General features: G+C 36.9%; 3 protein-coding genes across 7 annotated transcripts; 1 reads left to right on the forward strand and 2 right to left on the reverse strand.

Moving 5' to 3' along the window:
* Positions 1–870: 870 nt before the first annotated feature.
* Positions 871–15163, forward strand: LOC135598880 (phosphatidylinositol/phosphatidylcholine transfer protein SFH6-like). 2 transcript variants are annotated; one of them, XM_065093303.1, is made up of 15 exons: positions 871–1059; positions 1194–1229; positions 2175–2448; positions 3273–3372; positions 4868–5134; positions 5247–5324; positions 5462–5563; positions 5680–5729; positions 5833–5932; positions 6171–6269; positions 6354–6464; positions 7469–7592; positions 9907–10292; positions 13307–13381; positions 14854–15163. In XM_065093303.1, exons 2-15 carry the CDS (start codon positions 1196–1198, stop codon positions 14872–14874), a joined length of 1821 nt encoding a protein of 606 aa, XP_064949375.1. In that variant the 5' UTR covers positions 871–1059; positions 1194–1195; the 3' UTR covers positions 14875–15163. The 2 variants fall into 2 exon arrangements, with proteins under 2 accessions (XP_064949375.1, XP_064949374.1); XM_065093302.1 differs by having other exon boundaries at positions 871–1229.
* A 649-nt stretch (positions 15164–15812) lies between these two features.
* Positions 15813–19315, reverse strand: LOC135580742 (probable methyltransferase TCM_000336). Of its 3 annotated transcripts, none has more exons than XM_065091617.1 (7): positions 19199–19315; positions 18336–18449; positions 18083–18242; positions 17550–17735; positions 17055–17468; positions 16648–16920; positions 15813–16314 (listed from the first exon to the last, which is right to left on the reverse strand). In XM_065091617.1, the coding sequence occupies exons 4-7, from the start codon at positions 17667–17669 to the stop codon at positions 15979–15981; spliced, it is 1143 nt and encodes a 380-aa protein (XP_064947689.1). In that variant the 5' UTR covers positions 17670–17735; positions 18083–18242; positions 18336–18449; positions 19199–19315; the 3' UTR covers positions 15813–15978. The 3 variants fall into 3 exon arrangements, with proteins under 3 accessions (XP_064947689.1, XP_064947688.1, XP_064947687.1); XM_065091616.1 differs by having other exon boundaries at positions 17550–17791; XM_065091615.1 differs by having other exon boundaries at positions 17550–17791; positions 18336–18461; positions 19199–19290.
* Positions 19316–23926: 4611 nt separating this feature from the next.
* On the reverse strand, positions 23927–25788 carry LOC103997418 (S-type anion channel SLAH1). 2 transcript variants are annotated; one of them, XM_009418636.3, is made up of 2 exons: positions 24735–25788; positions 23927–24315 (listed from the first exon to the last, which is right to left on the reverse strand). In XM_009418636.3, exons 1-2 carry the CDS (start codon positions 25558–25560, stop codon positions 24080–24082), a joined length of 1062 nt encoding a protein of 353 aa, XP_009416911.2. In that variant the 5' UTR covers positions 25561–25788; the 3' UTR covers positions 23927–24079. The 2 variants fall into 2 exon arrangements, with proteins under 2 accessions (XP_009416911.2, XP_009416903.2); XM_009418628.3 differs by having other exon boundaries at positions 24682–25693.
* Between the last annotated feature and the right edge of the window lie 159 nt (positions 25789–25947).

A 25947-nucleotide genomic window follows, 5' to 3' on the forward strand; every position in this document is an offset into this window, starting at 1 on the left:
CTAGTCATGTTAAGTCCACAACATGCAATGGGATATCAAGCTTGCATTGATAATGATGGCTATGTGGACAGTCTTTAATTTGTCTGACCATTTAGATTGTGATGTTCTCTCTTTGATCTGGTCCAAACATTTTGAATAATGCATACATGTTCTAGATAGACTTGGTCATCACTCATTTCCATACATACTTCTTCTTGACTGAGCCATAAACCTGGAAAATTTGATGTGTGATCATGATATCTAATCAAATGTCAAGATTGAGATCATGCAAGTTGAGCTTTATTTAATTAGGTTATGATCTATCTACTTGAGGCTTGAAGTCAACAAAATGCAACTGTGCTACAGGTGGAACTTTGAAATTGACTAATGGAAAAGGACCATTTCAATATTGAACACAATTGATCAAGTATCATCATCTTGATTTTGTTTCTAAAAGAAATTTAGATAAATCTTTTTTGAAGGAAAAATATTAAAATTAAAAAGTATTTTAATATAAAACTGATTAATTGGTTCATTCATCTCAAAATGTATATCATTTTGAATGAATTGGCAAAAAAACTTTTTTATTATTTTTGAATGAATTGACTTAATTTTAATCACTAATTTTGCTCATCAGAAGTAAATTGCTATTTTTTTTAATAAAAAAGAGTGATTTGCAAGTAAAAAAAAGAATAATTCTATTTTTATATGTAGGAATGTTGACGGAAGAGAGAATTTAATTAAAGTCCACGTGGCAGGATACCATTTGTTGATCTGTCCTTTGCGTTACAACTGCCAACCGTCTCTTTCTAACATCAGTTTCTTCAAGCAGTCGCCAGAGAGAGAGAGAGAGAGAGAATTGAGCGCGCTCTTTCTGAAGGCCTTGGTGATGCGCTTCGCCGACCGTCCGATCGCGCCCGAGGAGCGCCGCCCCGAACCTTAAGGCACCTCGCCCTCCTCCTCTCCCTCTCCTGTCCAGCTCGCTGCGAGCGAGTTGAGCTGTTCTCCGTGGGCATCGGAATTGCTCGCTTACAGAGCTTCTGACGTTTCTACTAGGGCTCTTCGTGGGTTCCACCCAAGGTTACTTAGGCGACTATTCTGCAGTTTCTTTCTTTCTTTCATCCACCCTTGACGATAGTTTTGGCTGTTTCTGATGCACAAAGGGGAAAAGGCCGTTTCTTTTCTCTAAAGATTGAAGTGTGATTTTCTGGCAGATATGACTGAACTGATGGACCGACCTTCCAGACCCCGTAAGTTGTTTCACCAATCTTCTATCTGTAGGGTTTCTCGTTTCTGATCATGTCTTACATCCTGCGTGTGAGCCTTGTTCAATTTCAGGTAGATCTGGCGACTAATAGTTTGGTAGGGTTTGAGGTTTCTCTGCTGTTAGATGTTAAGCTCTGCGAAGTGCCGATGAATCAGATTGGCTTTTTAGGAGAGCTCTGCGTGGTGCCCATCTGTTATTCGTCAAATCAAACTCTCAGTCTTGTTAGGCTAGCTAGAATAGCAAAACTCAAGGTGTCTATATCCCTCGATGCTCTACGTCTCCAGCATAGGCTTTATGTGATTTTATTGAAGCTTAAACTCCCGTCTGATTTGGATAAAACAACAGAAACAATCATTGTAGACGTTCTTACTGTTTCTGTTGCATAAATAGGTATCATTTACCAATTAAAATAAAATTGTCTATTAAAAAATAATGTAAGATGTAATGATGTAACGTTAGTGACACTGACATGTAAAATGATTTCTACACTGTGTGATGTGCTTTGCATATATCGAACAAACCAAAGCTACTGAAAACTACTTATCTGGAGAAGAAATAGTATTAATTTGTGCCCATAGGAAAACAACTCTGTTTGATTGATGACCTTCATCTTTTAGAACATTTTGTTTAATTCTAGTTATGTAATAGTTGGCCCAAAAATATTTCACTTGACAGTTTCTGGTCCTAGACTAACTGATATTATCCTTGAATACCTCTCTAATAGAAATGAATTCACAGCGATCATCATATGGGACCCAGCTGGCAACGATATAAAAATTTGCGATGCACTGGGATTTTGAAAGATAGGACATATGAGAAATATACCTATATAATATTATTCATTTATATTTACCATTTTCATTTTAATATTAGTAGAAGCTTCTTGAAGTTACCAAATAGTGAGATTAACTTTGTTCACGAGTTTCAGGCTTCGAAGGGGTTCCTAGTCATGATGATAAAAAAGTGCATAAATCAGATCTTGAGCACTTAGAACATGAAAAGTGGAAGAGAATCGGATCTTTGAAGAAAATGGCATCAAGTGCATCAATAAAATTGAGACAATCTTTCAGGAGGAAAAGTAGAAAGAAGTTTGACACTGTTAGTAACATTGAGGAGCTACAAGCTATTGATGCTTTTCGCCAGTCATTAATTTTGGAGGAACTGCTACCAGCAAATTATGATGATCCTCATATGATGTTGAGGTAGTTCATTGTTTCTTTATTTTTATATAGACATGTCTCTGCTTTTGCTTTCAAATATAACCTTCAGAAATTTATGCTAGATGTTCTCCTACCACAATGAACTCTCACATTTATAATTTGAACTGAAGAACAATTTAAATCTATTATGAGCTATCACTAAATTTCTTGCATGTCAACAATGACATACGAGAATTTTAATGTCTATTATATCCTCAGAACTTTTAAGTGTTATTATAATTATCTATGAGATCTGAGTTTGTTGATCTTATTTATTTTTGTGTTAAAATTCAATATTTTATTTTTAGACAAAGAATAGGCAACTGCAATCCAAACTCAGTTTCACTAAATCCCAGTCGGCGGAACTACATTTGTTTTTTTTTTCTTTGTTGTATGTATACCTTTGGTGGGAGCCTCGTGCACTTGGTACGCCCTATGTATACCTTTTTTTTTTCTTTTTACTATTTTCTTACATACTTATATAATTATATACATCTCCTACTCGCATAAAGCTGAAATCAAAGTGGTCTTTTTTGCATCACTTTGGCAAAATATGTGATTGCAATCTGCACCATATATATCACTTCTGTGATTGTTATGTGGACATGGATAAAATAAATCATATCTTTTTCATAATACTGATAGAGAAGCTTTAGAAGATTTATTCCATCTGTTTTACTACCTTGACTGTTAGTAGTCTAAAAATGATCAAGCTTTTCTTTATGCTAATATATAGGCTATTATGCTTTGTGTAAACTGTTGTAATATCCATGATGACTTTCTAGCCTTTTTGATGCTTGCTGTACTGATGACTTGTTTATGTTTAGATTCCTAAAAGCACGAAAATTTGATATTGAGAAAGCAAAACAAATGTGGACTGAAATGCTTCAATGGAGGAAGGAATTTGGCACTGATACAATCACTAAGGTAATAAATATTTTTCCTTCTTTTCAACCCAGTCTCTAGAGGTGAATAAATATCTTACTTGTTCTCATTGTATGCTAATTATTTAACATCTGCATATAACCTATATAAGTTTTCGGTTTAATGGGAACATCAATAATTTATGAATAACCACTTCTATTTTATCAATAAAATTATGGGCAATATATTTTGAACAAAAAAATTTAGAAGCCCACTAACATTTATGAGGATTAGAAACAATTTAGGGTTGCATATCATCATTCTCACTTGGATGTAAGTTAATTCATTTTCATCACCAAATTTCACCATACAACATATCCCTTGTCTTCTTTCTTTAGTAACAACTTACTGCCTTGGCTACTTATGTATATTATTAGAATTTATTGTTTCCATTATAATGTAGACCAATATTGATTCGGACATGATATCTTATTTTGAATAGTTGGAAGGACTAAGAGCTTAATATGCTTTCATGAAGAATACAACTAACCATTTATGCTTGCATAAACCATACTCGACTCTGGGACCAACTAACAAATGATGGATTCAGGTCTCAGTTCTTTAGCACCAAAATCCTTTTATGTTGGTATCTTTAACATGATTTTCTGCTTTATTTTATTAGTTCTCTTCACTAGTAGGCAGAAGTTTGAAAGAGCCTACTTTTGCTACCCTATATCAAAAGTAAAACTGCAACAATTTATTTGGTTAATACATCTATAGAAGGGAAGCTTGGAGGGCAATGTCAGAGTGTTAGGAGCAAAACTGAACACTGATGTAGCTTGAAATTTGACCAGACCCTAGATCACAACACAGTGACAAAAGAAAAAAGTAAAGAAATGATGGTCGACGAAGGACTTTATGCTCTGTTAATATCATCATTCAAACATAACAAGATGTGCAATATAGAGGAATAAGAATGCATTTAGGTCTTCCTCTGGTCACATTTCTGCATTGATGCCTCATGAATCTCAACTTCTCCTTTTGTTTGGTGAATACAATCTCCTTTCTGTTTACTCCTTATCAAATGATAAAACTTCTTTTACAATAACAATTTCGATAATTCCATATTTTTATCAAATTCTAACAATTTATGTAGAAAGTGTATATTGGTCAAAGATGCCGTCGAGTCCACTTTACAAGTTTACCCTTTGTATAGATGTTAGAAGATGAAGATCATCCCTTTTATGACCTTTGCTAATGCTTTGTTTAATTTAAAGTTGTAAAAAGGTATGTAGCATGGTGTGTATGATTGAATACGAACATGTTAATGTCACATATACTGAGAAGATCTGGCTAGTGCACATTCTCCTGCCAATGCAGGTTTTGATGAAGGTTACTGTCACTAGGGAAATATGGCATATATATGCAATTATAAGAAAATATGATTGCCAATATGGTCTTTTGAAAGATCCATAATCAAATATGTTCAATTATGTATTCCTTTTACTTTGTTCTATTTGGAATGAACTGAATGAACTAATATTGTTTTCTTCATCAGGAATTTGATTACACAGAGTTAGATGAAGTTCTTAAGTATTATCCGCATGGTTATCATGGTGTAGATAGGGATGGAAGACCAGTGTACATTGAAAGGCTTGGAAAAGTCAACCCAAACAAGCTAATGCAAGTAACTACCATAGATCGATATGTAAGATATCATGTGAAGGAATTTGAAAGGTGCTTCATGGCTAAGTTTCCGGCTTGCTCAATTGCTGCAAAAAAACATATTGATTCAAGCACAACAATCTTAGATGTTGAAGGAGTGGTATGTTTTCAGTTGTCAATTACATCATTCTGACCATTTGCTTGTGAAAGTTGTTTCCTTATAGTATTAAAAGTGTAATTATGTAACGTGTAACAATGCTGTTATTCTGAAGGGTCTAAAAAACTTCACCAAGGCTGCACGGGAACTGATTATGAGGTTGCAAAAGATTGATAATGACAACTACCCAGAGGTAGCTGTTCTTTTTCTAGCATCCTGAAAATTCATCATCTATGATGCTCTTCTTGTTTCTATGCTAACTCATGTTTGTGATAATTTTATGTCATCTTTTGATTAATCTATGATAATTTCCTATATATGTTTTTGCAGACATTGTTCAGGATGTTCATCATTAATGCTGGTTCAGGTTTTAGGCTTCTGTGGAATACTGTGAAAACTTTTCTTGATCCAAAAACTACTTCCAAGATCCATGTAAGCATGTCGAGTACTGATACAGATAATATACCTATTTTCTTTAAATAAACAGGTAGTTGACTTCTTCCTTTGAACTGAGAAACTTCTAATATATTCTTGCAACTGTTTGTTAGGTACTTGGAACCAAGTACCAAAGACAGCTTCTGGAATTTATCGACTCCAGGTTTTGTCTTCTGCTTGTATTCTAATGTGAATCTACTTGTTTTCTTGTATGCTCTACTCCTAACTTCAACTTTCTTCCTGATTGTTTGTTTTTGATTCTCCAGTGAGTTGCCAGAATTTCTTGGTGGTAGCTGTACCTGTACTGAGTTTGGTGGATGCCTTGGATCTGATCGTGGTCCATGGAAAGACCCTAAAATATTGAAGGTCCCTCTCTCTCTCTCTCTCTCTCTCTCTCTCTCTCTCTATATATATATATATATATATATATATATATATATATATATATATATATATATATATATATATATATATATATATATATATATATATATATATCTTGTGTTCATATTGAGATCAAATATGCATTTCCAGTGAGTTCATTCTCACTATGGTAAATGTTAAGATCTCATACACTGTTTACTGGAATTATACTGTTAAGCAGATGGTTCTTGATGGTGAAGCACAATGTGCTAGGCAAATTGTTACACTTCCAAACTATGAGGGGAAGATTGTTGCATCTGATGAGCTGCATTACCCAGTTGTAAGTTATATGTAAATGTATATATATATTCATATTTACTGAAATTATTTCATTTATATAAATCTTTTAGTTCTTTTGATTTAGGTCAAAGAAAGTGATGCATATATTGCCAAATCTAACTTAGTAGCTGATGGCTCTTCTTCTAAAGCCAAAAACAACCATGTTCCTGTTCCTCAGATGACATCTGGGAAAGAGGTATGAATTTCTTAAGGAGATATATTGACTGCACCTTCTCTTTTAGAGTCATATGCTGGTTTGTTTCCTAGACCATTAAAAAATGACCTTAGTTCCTGAAAGATTCTGCTTTGTACGTTTCCATGGCTGTAACATGGAAACCTGAAGATGTTCTTCAAAGCTTTTCTTTTCTGGTTTGTTTTTCATTCTTCATCTTTAATCACATGTTTTTTCATTTGTGGATAAGAAGTTGGGGTGTGAGTGTCTTGAGCTTTCAAAAGATGAAAACCATCAAACATGGTACGTTAGATTGTCTTGAATCATTAACTCTAGAAATTATGTTCCTGTATTAACTCTAGATTGTCTAGTGTACCGTCAAACAATTTCACCAGTGTACCCTGACCACATTAACTCTAGAGTCTAGACCATCCTCTTGAATCATTAACCATGCTTCCCATCATTCCACATCCATGCCCAAACAACTATCTCCTAGAACCTCCACCCATCTGCAACTTCTAATTTGCCCTTGCCACCAAGGATCCTCTGCTTTGTCAGACTCTTCCACAGCTCGGAACAAGGGTCTTAACCACCACGTAGTGTTGCCTGGATGTGATTGTGAAATTTCCAAAGGAACTGTGCCCGTGAGATTTTAGCATGAAAAAGAATGTCTGGCTGATTAATTGATTCTGCTTTGCTGGTATTCCTCAAGATGAATATGTGAAATTGCTTTGGGATGTGACACCATTCATTTTAGTTGCCATAATTATTTTTCTATACCTAGTAATCAGAGATTTAACTATATCTACTATCTAGTGATGTTTGATCATTTACTGGATTGTGGAGTAATATTACATATTCAAGCAGACATGATTGTTCATTTCATCATATTTGAAGTTGAATGATACGCTTGCACTGATCATAAGTAAATGGAAATTATTGTGTAATTTCAAGGTTTTTATAAGTATTATGATTTTATTATTGCCTTGATTATAGTAGATTGCTTAAATGATTCAATAATTATGCAGACCAGAATGCAGTACAGTACTTCTGTTGGTTCTCCAAACCATGAAGAATCTGCACCAGTTGTTAAGGATGTAGATTCAGGTTGGAAGGGTCAAATTTCTGGTCCAATCTGCTCTCCCTTAAAAGGTCTGTTATTTTAAATCCCTTACAATTTTCTTGGAAGTAAAGCTTGATTTGCTGGTTTTAGTCAATCTGATCAGCAAATAGTATATCTCACTGCATCCACATGGAAATATCTAGTGAAAAGCTGGACAAGAACCTAGTGCATGGGTACTGTTGTTTTCTTCTCTCTAATTATTTAAAACGATCCTTTGTGGTATGAGTAATTGTATCTTCCATTTCTTTACGTCTGCAATCATTGATTGGAAGCTCATTTCTGCAGCGGAGGAATGATCATGGTAGACCTACATAATTATGTTATTTTCGTCCATTAAAGTGGTGATCTGAATTACATTTTAAAGACTGATGTCAGAATTTATTTCATAATCTTTTACTTGCCTTTCTGCCAAGGATCATTGTTTTAGGTACTGCACCTGTTTTGCTGATTTGTTGGACCGGTACTTATCGGTCAATACTAGTGTATAATATGTCGGTACACCGGTATGTAACAGTATTTTTAGGAGAAAGGAAAAGAGGAAGAAGAGAAAGGAGTGGTGGAGGAACAGAGGATGAAGGAGGACGAAAGAAGGAAGAAGAGGAAATGGTGGAGGAAAAAGAAGAAGAAGAAAGGAAGAAGGAAGAGGAGGAGGAGGAGGATAAGAGGTGGGAGTATACTTGGGAAGAAGAAGGAATGCGGTGGCGACGACGGAAGCATTGAACGTGAGAAGAGGGCTCGCATTTGTGAGCCCTAATCACTATTTTAGGATTTTTTTTCTTTTTTAATACCAAGTTGGATGGGCCCCACTGCTATTTTTTTTAATTATTTTTACTGAAGTGGATCGGACCACTAGAAATGGGGATTTTTTTAATTATTTTTGTTTTTTTAATTATTTTTATTGGCCCACACATGGACTATTATATATCGCCCCTGCATATGGAGAGAGCTTGGAATACAGAAACTTTAACAATGCACCAAAACCTTCTTTCTTTTTTTATTTTTCAGATATGGGGTCTAGTACTAGAAGCAAAATGGTCACTGCTAGGATTATGATCTATTTGGTATTCATTCTTATGGAGGGTTTTCCTCAAAAATGTTCCTACGGGAAGTTAGGATGTAAAATCAGGCCAATGCCTGATGCATGGATCAGATGCCGCAAACCTTCATAGGTAGATGACTCCCATATTTGTGGATCTGCAATATGGAAGAATGAATCCCATATTTGGCTTTGCCTTCCGTGTTATTCATTCTGGCAGAATTTATTTCCTCTCGAAAAAATCTTTCACTCTGGTGACCTCTATAAGCATGGGGAAGAAAGCTGCGTATCTTTTGGTGGATATGTGGATAAACAGCGCCTGCACACTTTTGTAACCGTTTCCTGATTTTGGCACTTCATACCAGTTCTTTAATGTGCATGCTAACATCGAAAAACATTTGGGACTCCAGTGACAGTCTCTCATAAAATATTTCTTTTGCCGGTCTGCTTTCCAGTTATAAACTATAGAAGTCACAAAGATGACTCCACTACTTGATCCTCCAGAGGGGTGGATGAGGTGAAATTGACATGGATTCCAAATGGGGTGTTTACAATGAGATCCTAGTACCTTTTGGATGGTGTGCATACGCACTCACCTTATGCCAAGTGACTGTATGACTGCTGCTCCTTTGAAATGACTAAGTTTTTGTTGATGGCATTCCAATGTAGAATTCTCACTGTGAAGAACATAAGGAAAAGAAATTACATCATTCTCTGGTTGTATTGTCGGCAATCAATTCCAGGAATTGTTTTTGAACAACTTGAACCTAACAATGGAATTAGGTACTTTTGCTTTATGATTTCACCTGAATCCCAGGTCTCTTATCCTAGTTCTCTCCAAAGGGTCAGGTGCTGCCTGAATATAGTGATAGGTTGGAACATGTGGTGCATTCTAGACAGTACATTCTTTGAAGGTGAAACTGTGCAATTGGATTTCCAGATTTAAATAAGACAACAAATGCCTTCCTACTGTCCTCTAGAAGGGCCCTCCACAAAGTTGTGTCCAAAACCACTGCTGAAAGTTAATAACTGTAAACTGAGTTGCAAATACCGTATTAAGTAACCAGTTTTTCCAAAATTATCTGAACTCTGAGGACAAGAGGCATACACTGCTTAGTTATGTGCTATGTATCTACATGGTTATGTTCTACCACAGCTTCTCAAATAACTGATGCTGTTTATTGTATTATCAAGCTATATTCTTAATGCTTCTTGTTTCAACTTTTGGTAATCTAACATTCTTCTCTAGATGCTTGTTAGATTTGTATGTAGACTTAGCTTAATAAATTATTTTTATTCCACTTCAGGTGCTTTGTCATTGTTTGACACAAGTGATGCTCCAAAAATGAGACAAGGTCAAACTGTCACATGGCTTACTGCCTTCGTCATGGCTTTTTGTACATTACTTTTACCTGTCACCAGATATGGGTTCAGAAGAAATAAGGAGTTCAATGCTTGCAATGCTGAATTCCTAGTAGATACTATGCCTAAAGAATTTCATCCTCTATCGCCCCTTAAATTCAGAGAGGCAGATGACCTTTCTTCTGTGTTGAAAAGGTTACATGAGCTGGAAGAAAAAGTTGTGATACTTCAAGCAAAACCTTCTGAAATTGAGTATCAGAGACAAGAGTTGCTAAATGCTGCAATCAACCGTGTTGATGCATTAGAAGCAGAGCTTATTGCCACCAAAAAGGTATGCTCTTTATATCATCTTTTATGGACTATAATCATTCTAATTTCAGCATATCCTAACTGGTATAGATGCATAGATCGTAAGCATTTGTCAGTTCACAGTGTCACCATTTTTGAAATAATTCATTAAGGAAAAGCATTTACAATGTCAATTTTTATGTGCTATATCCATATGTCCTACATTTTGAAGACCTGTGTGTCAATCTGAATTAAACTTCTATTTGGTAGGACCACCTATATATTGCTAATGCGCCAGTAAACTTCTGTCACTTTCTTCTACATTACTTCCAATTTTGTGGTCCCTGTTTATTGCTGTAATCCCGCAATAATTCAAAAGTTACCACATACATGTTCATAATCTGCTATAAAATTTTTGTGCTTATATTATATTTTTGTAGTCTTAGACTCTTAGGTCTATTCTAGAAAAACCAAAATGACTCATGCAGACTGCAGATAAAAGTTTCTGTTTCTACACTAAGTCTGTTTATAGCTGTTTTAGATTGTCCTCTATGAGAGAATGCCTCATATTAAATACATTATATGAACTTGAAATGACAGATTCATGCAAACAATATTAATATGGAAAATCAAATCAGATAAATCTTGCATTCTATTACCCTGGCTTATAAACAGCATCTTTATGCTACTAATTGTTATCTTTTCTGTTTTCTTTATATAAAATTATTTTGTGTGAATGAAACAAAAATGTTTTGTTCATTTTATAACATACTGCTGTATTTTAAATCAATGAGGAAGTCTGCTTTACTTCAATATGCATATGTAGATCCATTATCATAATAATTACTTCCTGTAACATATGAATTTAATTACTGCAAACTATATATCAAATATTTTAATTATTCTGTAACTTTCTCCTACCTACTTGTTCTCTCTACAAATATGTTGATTTCCCTTCTTAAGATTGCCAATACCTTTCAAATCATTTTTTCAATTTGTATCAAGTTCCTAATTGAGAATGAACTTTTGGACTAACTTTACCCTCATTATGACAATTGTAAGAACTTTGGCCTAATTGTTACTCGAATCAAATGCTGCTGCATGCACCATATAGCTTATGGCGCTCATTTCCTTAATTTTCCTTTTCTTTCCTGAAAATCTGAGGTGAATATGTAAAATACCACAAGTAATTCTCCAATGTGTATTGGCCATGGATTTGTATTTATTTCTGTTGATAAGACCTTTGTGCAGGTCAAATTACTAAATTTTAGAACTGGATTTCAGAAGGATAATTGGTTGAAAGCAAGGTATGCAATACCATACCGTACCGATGTTTCGAGGCTGGCTCGGTACGGTACGGTACCAGCGTACCGAGCGGTACATCAAGGCTTACCGAGCGATTTTAAATACTTCTTCCTCTTACTGTAGCACTGTAGCACTGTCCGTCCGGTAGCGGGCGGTCCGTGTTGTCACGAACGGTCGTCGCGCACCCGCAACAACTCCGTTCAAGGAACCGTTCATCGCTCTCGTCTATATGTACAACTGCTTGGTAGCATGTTTTGGCTTGGTTTTAAGTCATTTTGCTTGTAAAAATGTAAGTTCGAACAAGTTGCAGTGCTACAGTGCGACTGCTCACCGAACCGAGCAAAACAACCCCAAAATAGCTCTGTTTTCGCGTGCCACAGGCTGATTTCTGCAGCCCGCTGTTGCACGCGAAACGTCAGCCATCTCAGCACCCTGGAACCCCCCAGATGGCACAAGGCTGGATGGGGCTTCGGTATAGTGTCGGGCGTTGAACAATCTTTCGTAAGTTCGCACGTTACCTTGACGGGAACTTGTTGTCGCGCCCGGCATCCGGTGAGCAGCTGTTTGTGGACTTGCAGCTGTTCATTCAACCTTCTAAAGTCCTTGTTTTCCCCCTCTCCCTCTTTTCTCTTGTGCACGCAAGGTGCTCGCTGAATTGCTTATAAAGCTTCCCCTTTTCGCGAGACGTCGGGACTTGTCCGTCGCTCATTCTTCGAACTAATCAACTTTCTCCTTTTACAGGTCCTTCGGGACCTGCGAGAGGTTGCAAGTGGGCTGATTTTTGCGGACGCAAATCGCAAGGGCGAAGCACGACTTAGGCAACGCAAGCTAAGTTTGCGTCTTTGCCGTAAGGGTGCCTCGTGACTTAGGCAACGCAAGCTAAGTTTGCGTTTTTGCTGCAAGGGTGCCTCACACCTTAGGCATTTCCAGCTAAGGCCGTGACAGCGTATCGGTATGCCGTCGGACCGGTACCTACCGCTCGTACCGGGCGGTACCATTCGAAATTGCATACCATGGTTGAAAGAAAGATCTTGCAGACAGCAAAGCAATATGTACCTTGCCCATGAAATCCTGATAGAAAAGCATCATATAGCTAAACTCGCATTAAGACCTTTGTAGTGTTTCAACCTGGCACTATTTACATGTCTTCATGTTGGAACATGCAAGTTATTAATTGAACATGCAAACCAAAAGGTGTATGTCACCTGCATTGCAGTGTTTTCATGGCTTCAAGTTGGAAGTAACCTGTGCCAGTGCCATGACACATGCATCTAGTGTTACATAGACATTAATATATGGATGCACATTCAAATGTCCAACACAGCAAGAATAAAAAATAGAGACTTGGAGGCACACATAAGAATAATAATTAAAAAGATAATTTGATATTAGTGTTGTAATATTATGAAATGTGAAATACAGGAACCTAAGTTCATATGGAGCTTGGTAATTATAAAAAATTCACTTCCTATATTGTTATACTGTTTGATATTGGGGTAGTTGTAACTAAAGAGTTGATAAATTTCCAACTTGCTGCCAACATCGATAAGTATCAGACAGATCTATTTGGTTCGGAGTGTCCATGAAAAAAAAAAATGCATGCATCTCATATACTTGCATAAATGTCTGTTTAAATTCTATAATCAATTTTTTTGGGGGGTTAATCTATTGAAATCAATAAAATTTTGATTTTCTTCTGGGAAAGGGTGGAAATATATGGTTAGTACTCATCATCATAAGTTGTTAATGCAGGCTTTACATGAAGCTCTAACTCAACAGGAGGAGTTGCTTGCATACCTTGACCAGCAGAAGGAGGCTAAATTCCGGGTAACTGTTATTTATCAGTAGTGACTAGCAAAGATGTTCATATAGATACAAGTTTTTGTCACTGGAAGACAATTAATGAATCACTATGTTTCATGAATTCTCAATTGCATGGGGCAAGATCATATTTTTAAATATTTATATTTGTGTATGTTATAAAATGAATTCTTAATTTCAATTGATACATTTTCTCTAACATACTTTTATGAAGGAAAATTTTGAGACATCATAGAATAATGAAGTGCTTTTCTACTAGGGCAAATCATAATGATCTCATGTTTTACTATCACTGTGTGCTTCTTCATGACACTCTAAAAAATATATTGGACACTTGACAGGTCGTTAGCGCATAGTTTCTAGAGCTAATTTAGAGGGTTTGTGCCCCAAGAGATTCATGAAGAAAAAACTTAAAAATTTATAATTGGAAGAAATTATTTATTTATAGATAAACCATAGAAAAACCATCTTGAATTAAATGAAATTTGACAAAAGTTAAGATAATATTTTTAACATATAACACCATGTGTGGACTAGAGATTAGACGAGGTTGAACATGTGGCTACCTCAGATTATATTTCACTCTGATGATTGTTCATGCACTATAGTAGGAACAAGTACTTAGGGGACCTACGGATGTAGTAGTTAGAAGAGATGAAATGATTAATATTAGTAATTCGAGGAGAGACAAAGGAAGACTTAAAAAGACTTTAATAGAAACTATAAATAAAAATTTAAGTATCTAAACTTAACTAAATATATAATTTTTTTATATATCTTAATGACGGCAAAAGATCCATGTGGTTAACTCCAAATAATTGGGACTTATGATTGTGTTGTTGTTGTTGTTGTTATTGTATTGTACTGACACCAATTGGTAAAGATGATATAAAAGTTTTGTATGTTACTAGTGAGTGTCATCTCATAAAAGGAGAAAAGCATCGGGAAGAAACCAAGAATCATTTTTAGAAATAAGCTTTTCATTAATATGTCATTGCCTTTGGATGGCATCAGAGCAGCAATATGATTAGTCGCGGTTTTGGTAGACAATGAGGAAACATGATTTTTAGTCTATTAAATATACAACTAAAGTAAAGAAAGAGAAAATAGTAGAAGCAGAATTTTCTGGCATTTGTTAATGTCACTAGTGCTAAAGAGGACGTCAACAACATTAAAGGCAAAGATAGCTGGTGGTCTTTGTTCCTCACAAAGCTTATTAACTCATATCTTTTTCTTTTTCGTTTTTGTCGAGTACTTCTTTAATTCATAAACCAGAACTCTTTCTGGGGACTGTTTTGAAGATGAGTCATGTTTCTTTCATATTACGTACAATCACTTGCAGTTTTTTGTTTTTAAGAAAAACTGACAATAGAGTACACCTTAGCAATATTCTGATGTAGTTGGGTAGTTGCATTGAGCTCTTTCTGATGAATGAGTCATGGATCCCTAATTCTCTGTGCTTTTCCATCTTTTTGCAGAAAAAGAAATTTTGCTTCTGAATCATCTCAACAATGCAAAACGATGCAGTATTCCATTCCGCAGTTTGCAAAGTGCATATATGATACGTGTAAACATGTGTATATGTTTGGATCTGAACCAATTTTTATGAGTTTCGGTTCTATTGTGAGCAGAACAAATTTGGATGAGATGGAAATCTTATCAATTTCTAGTCTATTCTAAAATCAGCATTGTCTTGACTATAAAGCATCAAGTTTGGACAGCACTAAACTCCAAAAATTTTTGTAGTCTATTGAATTTTCCTAAATGGATCAACTATAAATTCCTGCATGCTCTCTTTTTGCTGTGTGTACTTCTGATAGCTGTTTACATATATACAGAAGTTGGATATTGTTTTCATGAATTGTTCCTCTATACTTGAGTTGACTAAATCCCAACTGTATGCAACTCTGCCAATTGCTACACTTCATATATGCACCGGTGTGTTCTGAAGGTGCAAGAGAGCATGTGAATATCAAATACATTTATATGTAGAGATCAAATAATTATGCATTGACAAACCAAGCATAACAGGAGCATAACAGGAGAATTAACAATGAAACCTTGTGCCTAAAGCCTTTTCCATTGCATGTTGCTGGTGAATAATAGAACAAGGTTTAAGATGGGAAGAAAATATCCATAGCTTATCTTCACTAAGTATATATGAACATTTAATGATTTATTACATAGTGAGTTAAATGTATATAAATAGGCAGCATTCTGATTCTGTTGCAGGAACAAATACAGAAGTGATGCCATGCCAGGTCGTGCGGTAGATTTGCGGTATTCCGACATAAGCTTGTTAAACTCTCGGATCGGAGGATAACCACAATTAGTGATGAGAAATCATGTGCGTATTATTTGCGATGAATCATGCATCATTTTTGCCTATTTGCCATACTAAGTTTAGTCGAAACTGAATCAGCTTGTAAAAAGAACATTTTGGAAAAGAAATTTGGCATTGTCTTAGAGAAGATAATACATCTTTGAGTAAATAAAATGTACTGGTAAATTGTACATCTACAATCTGAATACAATGAAGACCTGTAGATAAAAAAGTTTGACTTTATAGTAACTTTATGTGCTGATGATTGATTTTTCTTCACTCAGTGTGTCTTTCTTAGAACAATTAGTAGGTGAGAACTTTTTATTTCTTCTTTAAGCATTAGTTGACTGAGCAGTCCTCCATAAACATGGAATAAGGTATCGATAATTGCTTCGCCAAAGTGATGGCTGATCATTGATTCTTGTATGGCTCTAATGGCCATTGATGTGATTCTGGCATCCTTTAGAGGATCTCCAGTGCTTGTGCTCAGCTCATGAGTTTGTATGTAATCGATCGTAAAAGACCCTTCTCTGTGCACTTCATCTTCAATCTCCCTCGCCGACGGAGCATAAAATGGCACATTGTATGTATCAACCTTCTCTTCATCAATCATTTCCTGAGAACAACATAATTTGTGAGAGGTGGTATCATAGAAATGATCTAAGATGCAGTCTTCTAGGAACAGAGATATTGCTTTAGTTCCATTGCTACATTCTCCTGCCATGATCCTTGATGAAAATGTATTTAGATGATGTGGTAACATTTTAAAATTGACATAAAATTCATCTCAAAGAATCTAAAATGAAAAAAAAGAACTTTACAACCTCATTCGGAGGAGTATGATGTGTTGGTATCAATGCATTTCAAATAAACCAATTGAGTGAATAGAGGATAAATAGGTAAGGATTGAATGAACATAGAGGAAAAAAAGGCTAAGAATTGCACTCACTTGTGAGATCATAATGGCAAAAGACTGGTCTAACACTTCCCACAAGACTCTTGTGCTCTTATCACTGTGATCATCAGTTGTTCTTCCTAACATCGCGACAACCATTCGCCCACCGAGATGTAACTCTTCAGATCTTGATTTGAGAAAGAGGCTGAATTCTTTCTGAAACTGCTCAAAGTAAGCTAATGCAACAACAGGGGGGCTTGTGTTAGATATGTACATCTTCCCCTTGTTAATTGGCCTGCCATTGATGTCAACAAGCCCTGGAGGAACCTGCAAGAATCATTCTTGTTCTACAATTAAGAGGGAATGCAGGAGAAAACTCCACTTTAATTACTTCACTAACTATGGATTTCTACAACATATCAGAAAAGATATAGTTGTGAGAATGCACACTGAGAGCTAACCTGGGAAAGCCAGTGCAAGCTATAGCATGAGTAGATGAAACTGAGACTGTCTCTTGGAAACAGCCTGCCATAGAATGAACCAGGAGTTGCTGAAAAGTATACAGATGGAGCCATGCCTCCATGCAACTCGATGCCTTCTTTGAGCTTCTTAGTGAACAATGGAAGGCTCAGAAACATAGAATTGAAGTCATTGGATGGAAGATCATTGAGGAACACCATGAATTCTGGTGCTGGCTTCGCTGACCGTCGTGCCATCACATGAATGGCTTCGATGATGTCTCCGATTAGAGGCAGGGCATTACTCCCCGATGAGCATCCAAGATCAACAAAAGTGAAGCTTTCTGGCATCTCTGAAGCGTAAGCATCTACCGCTGACTCCACTATGATATGCTTCATGGCATCCATACTCTTCTTCTGAAGGAAGAGTTAACAACTGGCATTAAGAAATCATGAAAATTTAGGGACATTGGTGGCGTTCTGAGGTAAGATTTTTACCTGTAGGGAACAATTTTGAGCATAACTGGCCTCATCCAGCCCTTCTTTCATGTGAAGAACACTCTCCACATCCATGGTGACAAGTTTGGTGGTCCTTGGAGGAGGCTCACAGGATACCATTGCTTCTTTAGATGTCAATTCAGCTTTAGATTTCCCTCCATCTTTTGTCGTCTACTTCTCCTATATCTGACTACCGAAGGATTAGATGTTGGATCACATTCTGAAACATTCTTAAAATTAATCTGTCAAAGAAAAAGCAACTTGTGAAGGGTCTGAGAGCCATTTCTATCATGTCAAATTGACATGCTTGACCATACTATCTATGTCAGTCCTAACAATTACAGCTCACATCTCCCATCTTTCATCTGCAAGTTACCTAAGACTTTCTTAACTGTTATTCTTGTCAATCCTATCTATCACATCTACTATTTTTCATTGTAATATGTGGGGCTTATATGAAGGAACAGTTGAAATATGAGATGAGATCGAGGGTATGATTGAAATGCAAGGGGATGGGCATTCTGAGAGTCCACCTGTTAGAAAAGAAACCATGTGAATCACATTAGACCTCCCAAGTGGAGTTGGCATCTGATCATGTGAATCATGACTCATATCATCAGTTGTAGGGATGTCACATCAATTGTACTCACAATATTTCATAATGAAAAAGATTTCTCATAATCACCTGCACCCCTGCAATCACAGTATACTTGATTAGATGTTTGCAGAAATATGCATTAACATGGAATTCAAAAGCTCAATTTGTGCAGCAAAGACATCATTTACCATGGTTTGATCTTTCCATGTAACTTTACCAATTGTGCACTTTTGAAGCCAAATTATTGTTATCAGGGCCCTGTTTCCTTTATTTGAGCACTTCCAAGCTTAAAACATTCATCCCTGTAATGGATCCTATGATGGATTACAATGGAGCATGATAGTAAGCAACAAGAACCATTGACCAAAATAATATCCAAGTAGCAAAACATGGACCATTAATCAACTCAGTTATTATAGCAATTCAAATCTTGAAGGAATTATGAACAGTGACAAAGGTAGAACAAGCTTGAACAGGTTATAGTAGGTGTTAACGGTCAAAAAGTTAATCACTATTTACCCTTCTTAATTTTTCTGGAAATCATTGCAAGGATCATAATAGCAATTAGATTCAAACCATGATCAGTAGATGATACACCCTGGTATTTGGAAGAGTTGAACATCCTTGAGATAGAACTTTTTCTGTACAGTAAAAATGATCCTCGAAATATCATGACATGCATTTTTCAGATTTGATTTGATCCTGATTCCACCATTTTCTTTCCTTCTAATTTTCCCACTTAGAAGCAGCTGATGCTCTTCATACATATCAAGGAGCACCCAACATTTTTTGTTTCATGTCTCTGTCTATACATCATTTACAGTAAAATCAGCATCACACCATGTAGATTATCTTCTGCCATAGCAATCTTAATTTTTCTTCAAGCATATAAAAAAAAAACGCAAAAACATTTCTATTTCAGAAACTCACAAGAGAGAATACAACAAACAGGAAGATCTTGTCTCTACCATAGATCTCCTTTGCAGAAACAAAATCTAAGAGCTGAAATGATACCAATGGAAGCCGAACTTATGATACAGGACACATATACCTTTGACTAGATTTGAGGTAATGGCAGAGATTTATAAGCATCCCATCCCTTGAGTGCTCCACAAGAATCAAAAGGAGTGGAAGAAATGATGCACCAAGCTTTGGAGGAAGAGCAGAAGGGATATCTGCCATTTATATAGAGTTGAATGGGTTCAGAATCATTTCATTTTGGGAGCAGATGGCAATAAAATATACTTCTGTTTTGTGCTTACTGTGAGTTTTCTTGATTTGTTTGCTGTGCTCCTCATGGCAGCAATGATGCTGCAGATTTAGTGCTTCACTGTTCATCTGCAATGAGAATCTAATTAGTCAAACCAAAGAATGTAAAAGGCAGAAGTCAAGGCTGACCATTGGTTGGCTGGAGTTTCACTTGCTCAACTTCCACAGGAGGAAAATAACATCATGACAATGCATCAATAGTGTTACTGCTTTGAGGTCAGCTGACCAGTAGGCTTCTACTTTTTAATTTCCTTGACTGGACAATCTCTTTTGTGTAAGTGAATGTTTTGGAGATGCTTTCAGCAACCACCAAACCAACAACAAGATCAACTGTATAAATCTTTTTTCAATATTAAGTAATATATAAAATTCTAGTTAATCAAAAATATTTTATAGTAAAATCTTCTTTCATCTCTTTCTATTTTTCTACACACCATTAACACTAATCGACTATTTTACAAGTTTTCTTCTCTTGTTATCCCTTATTAGGTTTAAACCTAATCATCCACAGATGTATTTAATTAATCTTTCTTTATAACTTCATACAGTCACCTCAATATTCTCATCTTAATCATACTTATCTTTTTCTTTGAAAGTAAGGTAAAAATTATGGATTACACCTCTGTTCTCTTAAAATTTGTAAATAGTTACTTCATATGTTCTACAGCAACTTTATATCCACCACAATGATTATATATCATTCATCATAAATAGAGAGTTCATGCATGTTCATCTAAAATCTTAAATTTGTAGATAAAATAATTTCTTTCAATTTATATTCTTAATTCTCATCTTTGAGTGCTGGATTATGCAGTTGATCCAAGTTCAACATATGAAGATTAAAATGTTCAGACAAGACATGATATATATATATATATAATTAGCTTTAAGATCATTGATTGAAGAATCTAATTGTGGGTTTAGTTAACTCCGGGAGACAAATCAGAGAGTGGAAGCCATTGTTTTTGTTGTTGAGGCTGACAGCATTGAGAATCTTGTAGTGGTGGCCTGCGTCTGGTACCCATCGATACACACCCTCCACAACTGATGGCCACCCTTCTCCACTGCTGTATCCCATATTCTACTACTACGTAGAGCTGACTTGTTCTTCTCTTCATAAAGGAAAAAGAAGATGAAAAAGCTAAATTAATGCCTCGGTAGATATTATTATTATTAGTTTTAGTGATTTGATTCTAAGACTAATTCAAGGCAGGCAATTTTTTGAGATAGAAGCATGTATGAAATAGGTAGATTTTGGGTCCAATATCTTTTAATCAGATTTGGGATAGATTTGAATAAGAAAGTTGGTAACTGAGTTAAGTTCAGAGTCAATTTTGAGTACATACATAATTGGTTCATGATGAAGTTTGCAGGCACTGCTTAGTAACATTCCTTTATTTAATGATAGCACATCAGGGTATTTTTGTTACTTGCATTATCTAAACCACTTAAATTGGAATTTAGTATCTTAATCATGTTTCGGCTGGGTTTCGAGGGGCTAATAATATTTTAAAAAAATAGAATTCTTGATCTTTTTTCAATTGTGCCATAGATAAATTTGGAATTTCTCAGTTATATATATATATTTTTTTTCAAGTCCTTCTTCTACATACTTTGCATGAGGTTTGATGGTATGGGTTGGATTTTTTAGTATCGGCATTTATCTGACCTGCTTAAACTGGATTTAAGTATCTCTTAATCTGGTTTCGGATGGGTTCCAGGAAGAAAATAAGTACTAAAAAATTTAATAATATATATACATGAGATTTAATTTTTAGGCTTAATTCTAGTTCTCAATTTATTTATGTTTTAGGTCAAACTCATTTTTAGGCCAAGCCACACACTTCCATATCATCAGAATTAATACTGTTGTTCTTCTCTCTCTATATGTATCCATGGGATTACTAATCTAATAAGAAGCATGTACTGTGTGAATGGTACCAACAATTTATCAGCAGTGCGCAAGCAAAAAAGTCAAAGTCAAAAACTAAATGCAAATTGACATCAAATACTGTTGTAGAATTCACTGATACATCTCCCATAGCAGCGAGTCTTGACTTCTTGTGAGCATTGTAGCCAGTGGCCAAGTCAACTGGGAAAAAGCCTTGCAGAGAAGAATATGCCTCCTGCATTCTTTTCAGTGCTAGGAAGCTTTTGTTTCTCCTCTCCTCTTTTGTCGCTCTAAGCTACCAAGAAATGCAATGTCTGCAATCTGCAATCTTTTTCTGTTCCTTTGATCTTCAACTTACCATGCATATGATAATTTTTAGAACCATCGGTATAATATGATATAGGTGATATTTACCGGTTCGACAACCTAACAGTAAGCCGATCAGAATAAATCGGACTGTTCAAGCCCAGTATAAGACATATTGGATGGTATGAGCCTATTATAAAATATATATATATATATATATGTATATGTAATAATAATAATAATAATAATTTTCTTGTTGTACTTTGTTGTGCTTGCTCCACTAAAATGGCTACAGAGTATGACTCATTCAGGTTGGATGGAAGATGACTATGATGAATTGTCTTGGTCATAGGATGATTTGGGGAGCTTGGAAAAATTATATATCCAATAAAAACAAAAGTTTTCAAAGGTATATATGTGATATTCTTTGTCTATGAAACAAGTCAAAAATGGTTCCCAGTTGTTCTTCTTAAAGAACTTATACAGATATGTAGTTGTGGCACTTCTGTTGATTCTGTTTGTTGTGCTCATAAAGAAATGTAGAGAAGCTACACTAGATTTTACTTTTTGGAGCACAAATAAATACTGTGAAAATGTTGATAATACTGTACTGACTGATACATTCAAATTTACTATTTGTGCCAGTTGAATGTGAAGAAAATAAAGAAATGTAGAGAACCAGTCAACTAATGTAGCAAGTCAATCTTTTAAATAAGAGGATATATGTGATTCATCAACTATTTTTGGGTAATTTGCTTCATCATTTTTATTTCATTAGTTTTTGTTCTTTAAAATCTGAATTCTGCTACCTTACAGTAATACATTACCAAAATTAAAAAGTCAGACTTATTCTCTTAAACAAGTGACTTTTGATCTTGACTTGCTGTCTCAATACTTAATCTCTTATAACTCTCATTCCTGTAAATGAGCTTGAGAAAGAAACTAAATAAGCCCTTTTCTATCTAGATTTTATACTCAATGGATCCGACATTATACTCGACTAAAAATATTAGGCTACATCTTTTAGGAGCTAGATTCCGATCGATTAAATTAAGTTTTCGAGTTGGACTTACTTGGAAAAGATCCTTGAAAGAAGAGTATCAAAGTTCATGGTTTGGTCCCTGATTAATGTCTAAACAGTTTAATTCAGAAGCTAATTTTAAATGAAGAAAAAGTTTGTCAATTTTCACATCTTTATTATTTTTGCTGAATTTGTTCAATCATTTTTTCTGTACTATTTCTTTTGCAAGATATTCAGATTTTGAAGGTCATTTAACAGAGTGGATTCCGCAGGACCCATTCTTCATTAAGGATGACAAAGGTCATAGATGATGGACCAGACTTCAGACTCTCCTGACACACAATTATATCCTTTAATCATCTAATTAATAAATGAAGCTTGAGAGTTAGATCCATCAACACAATTAATTCTATCACACATGCAGTTTATGCAATTCACCAACTTACAAGCTACATTTACAAAAACCATTCTCAAACTGAAAGATAAACATCTGTATACTTGGAAATATACTCTGCATGCAGCATATATATGTTCATGCATCACTTGAACTCATACAAGATACCTAAATAGTTACCTAAACGAGACTAAGTTGGTAGAGCTTTCTTTTTCTCTTTTGTTGTGAAAAGGGATCTCTCATACTACTGGTTTTATCTTGCCTCATGAACTGGGGATAAAATTTGCAAGCTGAAGGATGAGGTTGAGCTGCCTGTTTTGCAAAACTCATCACATGGAGATCATCTGTTCTTGTTTGGTGGTGGAGGTTTTCTTAGCCACAATAAATTTCCTTTGAGTAATATTATTTGGCATCATCTGTTCTTGCAAAATACCACAAGGCTTGTGATGTATAACAGTAACCATTCACTCCCAAAGTGAAGCTGCTACAAAGCTGGGATAAATCCTCCCTGCCATTTGGCATTTCATCACTTCTAGTAGAAATTTATAATCAGGGCATCCTTGTTAATCTATGGTATTGTCCATCTTCTTCTTTTTTGTGTCCTTCTGTGGCTTTCAGCTGGCATTTAGGTACTCTAGATATATTGCTCCTCTCATTGACCTGCATATGATGCATGAATCCCTTGAAATCTGGATGACAACAGTCTCACGTGGATGTTGACAAAATCAGGCTAGTTTATGGTGGAGATCTTATCCTTATAGAACTTTTTGACTTTGTTCTGCATTCAAGTGCGGTTCTTGCTTCACTTAGAAAAGTCACCTTCACATGGAGTACTGCATTCTGTACGAAGCCATTAGAGAGTCCAATTAGCACGTTTTCAGTGACTCTGCACATCATGTTCGTGGAAGGAGATGGATTCCACAGTGGAGACAAGAACATGTCCAAGGAATACAGAGAACTATTCCTCTCTGGCTTTAGATCGACATAGCAAATGCTAAACAAAACCAACATGTTGCATGAGCATCAGGGCGAGAACGGCGGCGCGAAGGGGTCATTGCCGTGGGGAAGGAGGTCGCCGGCCTTGATCGCGGTGAAGACGATGAGGGCGACGGTGACCAGCACGGAGAGGACGGCGAGGACGAGCATGAGGGCGTTGGAGACGCCTCCCTCCACCTCCTGTGCGTACTCGGTGGCCGCCAGCGCCAGCACCGTCAGCGGGAAGGAGTACGCCCACCATGCAACGTTGAACCGCCTCATCGACCTCTTGAACAGAGCAGGCCGCGAGACCTGCACAGGCAGGCGATCGATTGCATCAAGGCATTCGACCCGATGTGAAGACGTATGAGCATGGAAAGGGATCGCAGAACTTGCGTTCTTGACCTTCTTACATGGACTCTATGAACTGTAACGTGTGTGCGACGCAACTCTACGTACGTCAAATTTAGCCGCGGGCTAAAGTAGTCGCGAATGCTAAAGATGATGATGATGATGTCCGATGCGTCAAATAAGATCTTTAGATCCTATGTTTGATGAATAGGTGGAAGATAGATTGAGAGATAGCGACAGTGTTTAGCTCCCTAGATTCTTTCTCAATCCAGACTACATGATGGCGATGCGTGGTGGGAAGAAATTGGCGAAGTAGAAGGTAATTACCAGGGAGGCAAATAGGAAGAGGGAGAGGAAGAAGAGCATCTTGGACCCCGTACCGAAGGATCCGGAGATGGAATCCCAGGCCAAGCTGGCCATGCTGGGGGCGGCGATGAAGAGGAAGAAGACGGGGCGGAGCATGGCGGGAAGGCTGTTGCACCCGACGAACCGCTGGTACAGCGTCACGAATAGGACGAGGTAGTGCGCCATGCCGAGGGAGAACATACAGGTGGCGATCTCCTCCCACCCCATCCTTGCCGCCGCCCTCGCGCAGACCAGGTTCCCGATCACCGTGATCTGGCTCGTCGGGTTCGCCACCATCGACAGGAACTTCTTCCCCTCGGTGAACCACTGGCCGTAGATCTTGACATCGAACATGATGATGGGAACGGAGAAGACCCACCAAAGCACGCGGTACAGAGCAGCGCCGGGGTGGAGGAAGGCGGGGGTGGACTGGAGGAGGAGGAGCCACGAGATCCACGGCGCAAAGAGGTAGTTCACGCCGACATGGTGGGAGAACTCGGCCTTGACGCAACGGAACCGGAGGAAGCAGCGGAGGGCGTAGAGGAAGCAGAGTGCGACGAGGACGGCGAGGGCCACGGACCAGACGAGGACGTACGTGGCGGAGGGTAGCAAGCGGACGACGAGGCGGAGGGCGCGGGAGTCGGTGCTTGGCTCGCTGAGGGTCTTCCACAGTAGTGCCTGGCCGCAGAGCGACAGGCTGATGCGGAAGTAGCCGGCATGGAAGCCCCCAAGCTTGGACATAGCTTTCATGGCTACTACTGAGTCGAGCACTTTGGTCTGAGCTTTAGCGCTCGTAGCAATAGTAGTAGTAGTGGCAATAGGAAGTTGGTTCTCTCTTCCCTCCATCAACGAAGACAACATAGGAAGAAGAAGATGATGATGATGTTTCAAGATCTTTGTGGCTCGAGCTTGCGCTTCACTAGAAGAAGGTAGGTAGGTAATGGAGCTATATATACAGATTGAAGTGATCCATGTCTCTGCCTTGTTGGGCTTTTGAGAGTTGGTATGAAGCACTACATTTCCAAGTTGGACTAGAAAGGAAAGAAAAGGCTTATGGAAACAATATAATGAGGACTTTGGTTAGATTATATGGATATTGGGTCGGTCAAATCATTGGTCAACGTAGCATTCTAGTTTTGGATGTGATGATGTTATCATCAGCATTGGTTTGGCTACCCATTGCCACATTACCCGACTCCCCAATCTGCTTGATGATTGGAGAAAGAGTGTGGGGCTCACATATAATGT

Source organism: Musa acuminata, chromosome BXJ2-1 (assembly GCF_036884655.1).
Source record: "Musa acuminata AAA Group cultivar baxijiao chromosome BXJ2-1, Cavendish_Baxijiao_AAA, whole genome shotgun sequence".
NCBI classification, from domain to species: Eukaryota; Viridiplantae; Streptophyta; class Magnoliopsida; order Zingiberales; family Musaceae; genus Musa; species Musa acuminata.

What these genes read in the sequence shown, in the direction of transcription:
- LOC135598880 (XM_065093302.1), top strand. Translation starts at nt 1,196, where the DNA reads ATGACTGAACTGATGGACCGACCTTCCAGACCCC. An exon ending in AAACTACTTCCAAGATCCAT is followed by an intron (nt 5,564 to 5,679) that starts GTAAGCATGTCG and finishes ACTGTTTGTTAG; the next exon opens with GTACTTGGAACCAAGTACCA. An exon ending in AGATGACATCTGGGAAAGAG is followed by an intron (nt 6,465 to 7,468) that starts GTATGAATTTCT and finishes ATAATTATGCAG; the next exon opens with ACCAGAATGCAGTACAGTAC.
- LOC135580742 (XM_065091617.1), bottom strand. Translation starts at nt 17,669, where the DNA reads ATGGTATCCTGTGAGCCTCCTCCAAGGACCACCAAACTTGTCACCATG. An exon ending in CTCAAAATTGTTCCCTACAG is followed by an intron (nt 17,469 to 17,549) that starts GTAAAAATCTTA and finishes CTCTTCCTTCAG; the next exon opens with AAGAAGAGTATGGATGCCAT. An exon ending in TTGCCATTATGATCTCACAA is followed by an intron (nt 16,315 to 16,647) that starts GTGAGTGCAATT and finishes TGTTGTTCTCAG; the next exon opens with GAAATGATTGATGAAGAGAA.
- LOC103997418 (XM_009418628.3), bottom strand. Translation starts at nt 25,560, where the DNA reads ATGTTGTCTTCGTTGATGGAGGGAAGAGAGAACCAACTTCCTATTGCC. An exon ending in TCTTCCTATTTGCCTCCCTG is followed by an intron (nt 24,316 to 24,681) that starts GTAATTACCTTC and finishes CTGCCTGTGCAG; the next exon opens with GTCTCGCGGCCTGCTCTGTT.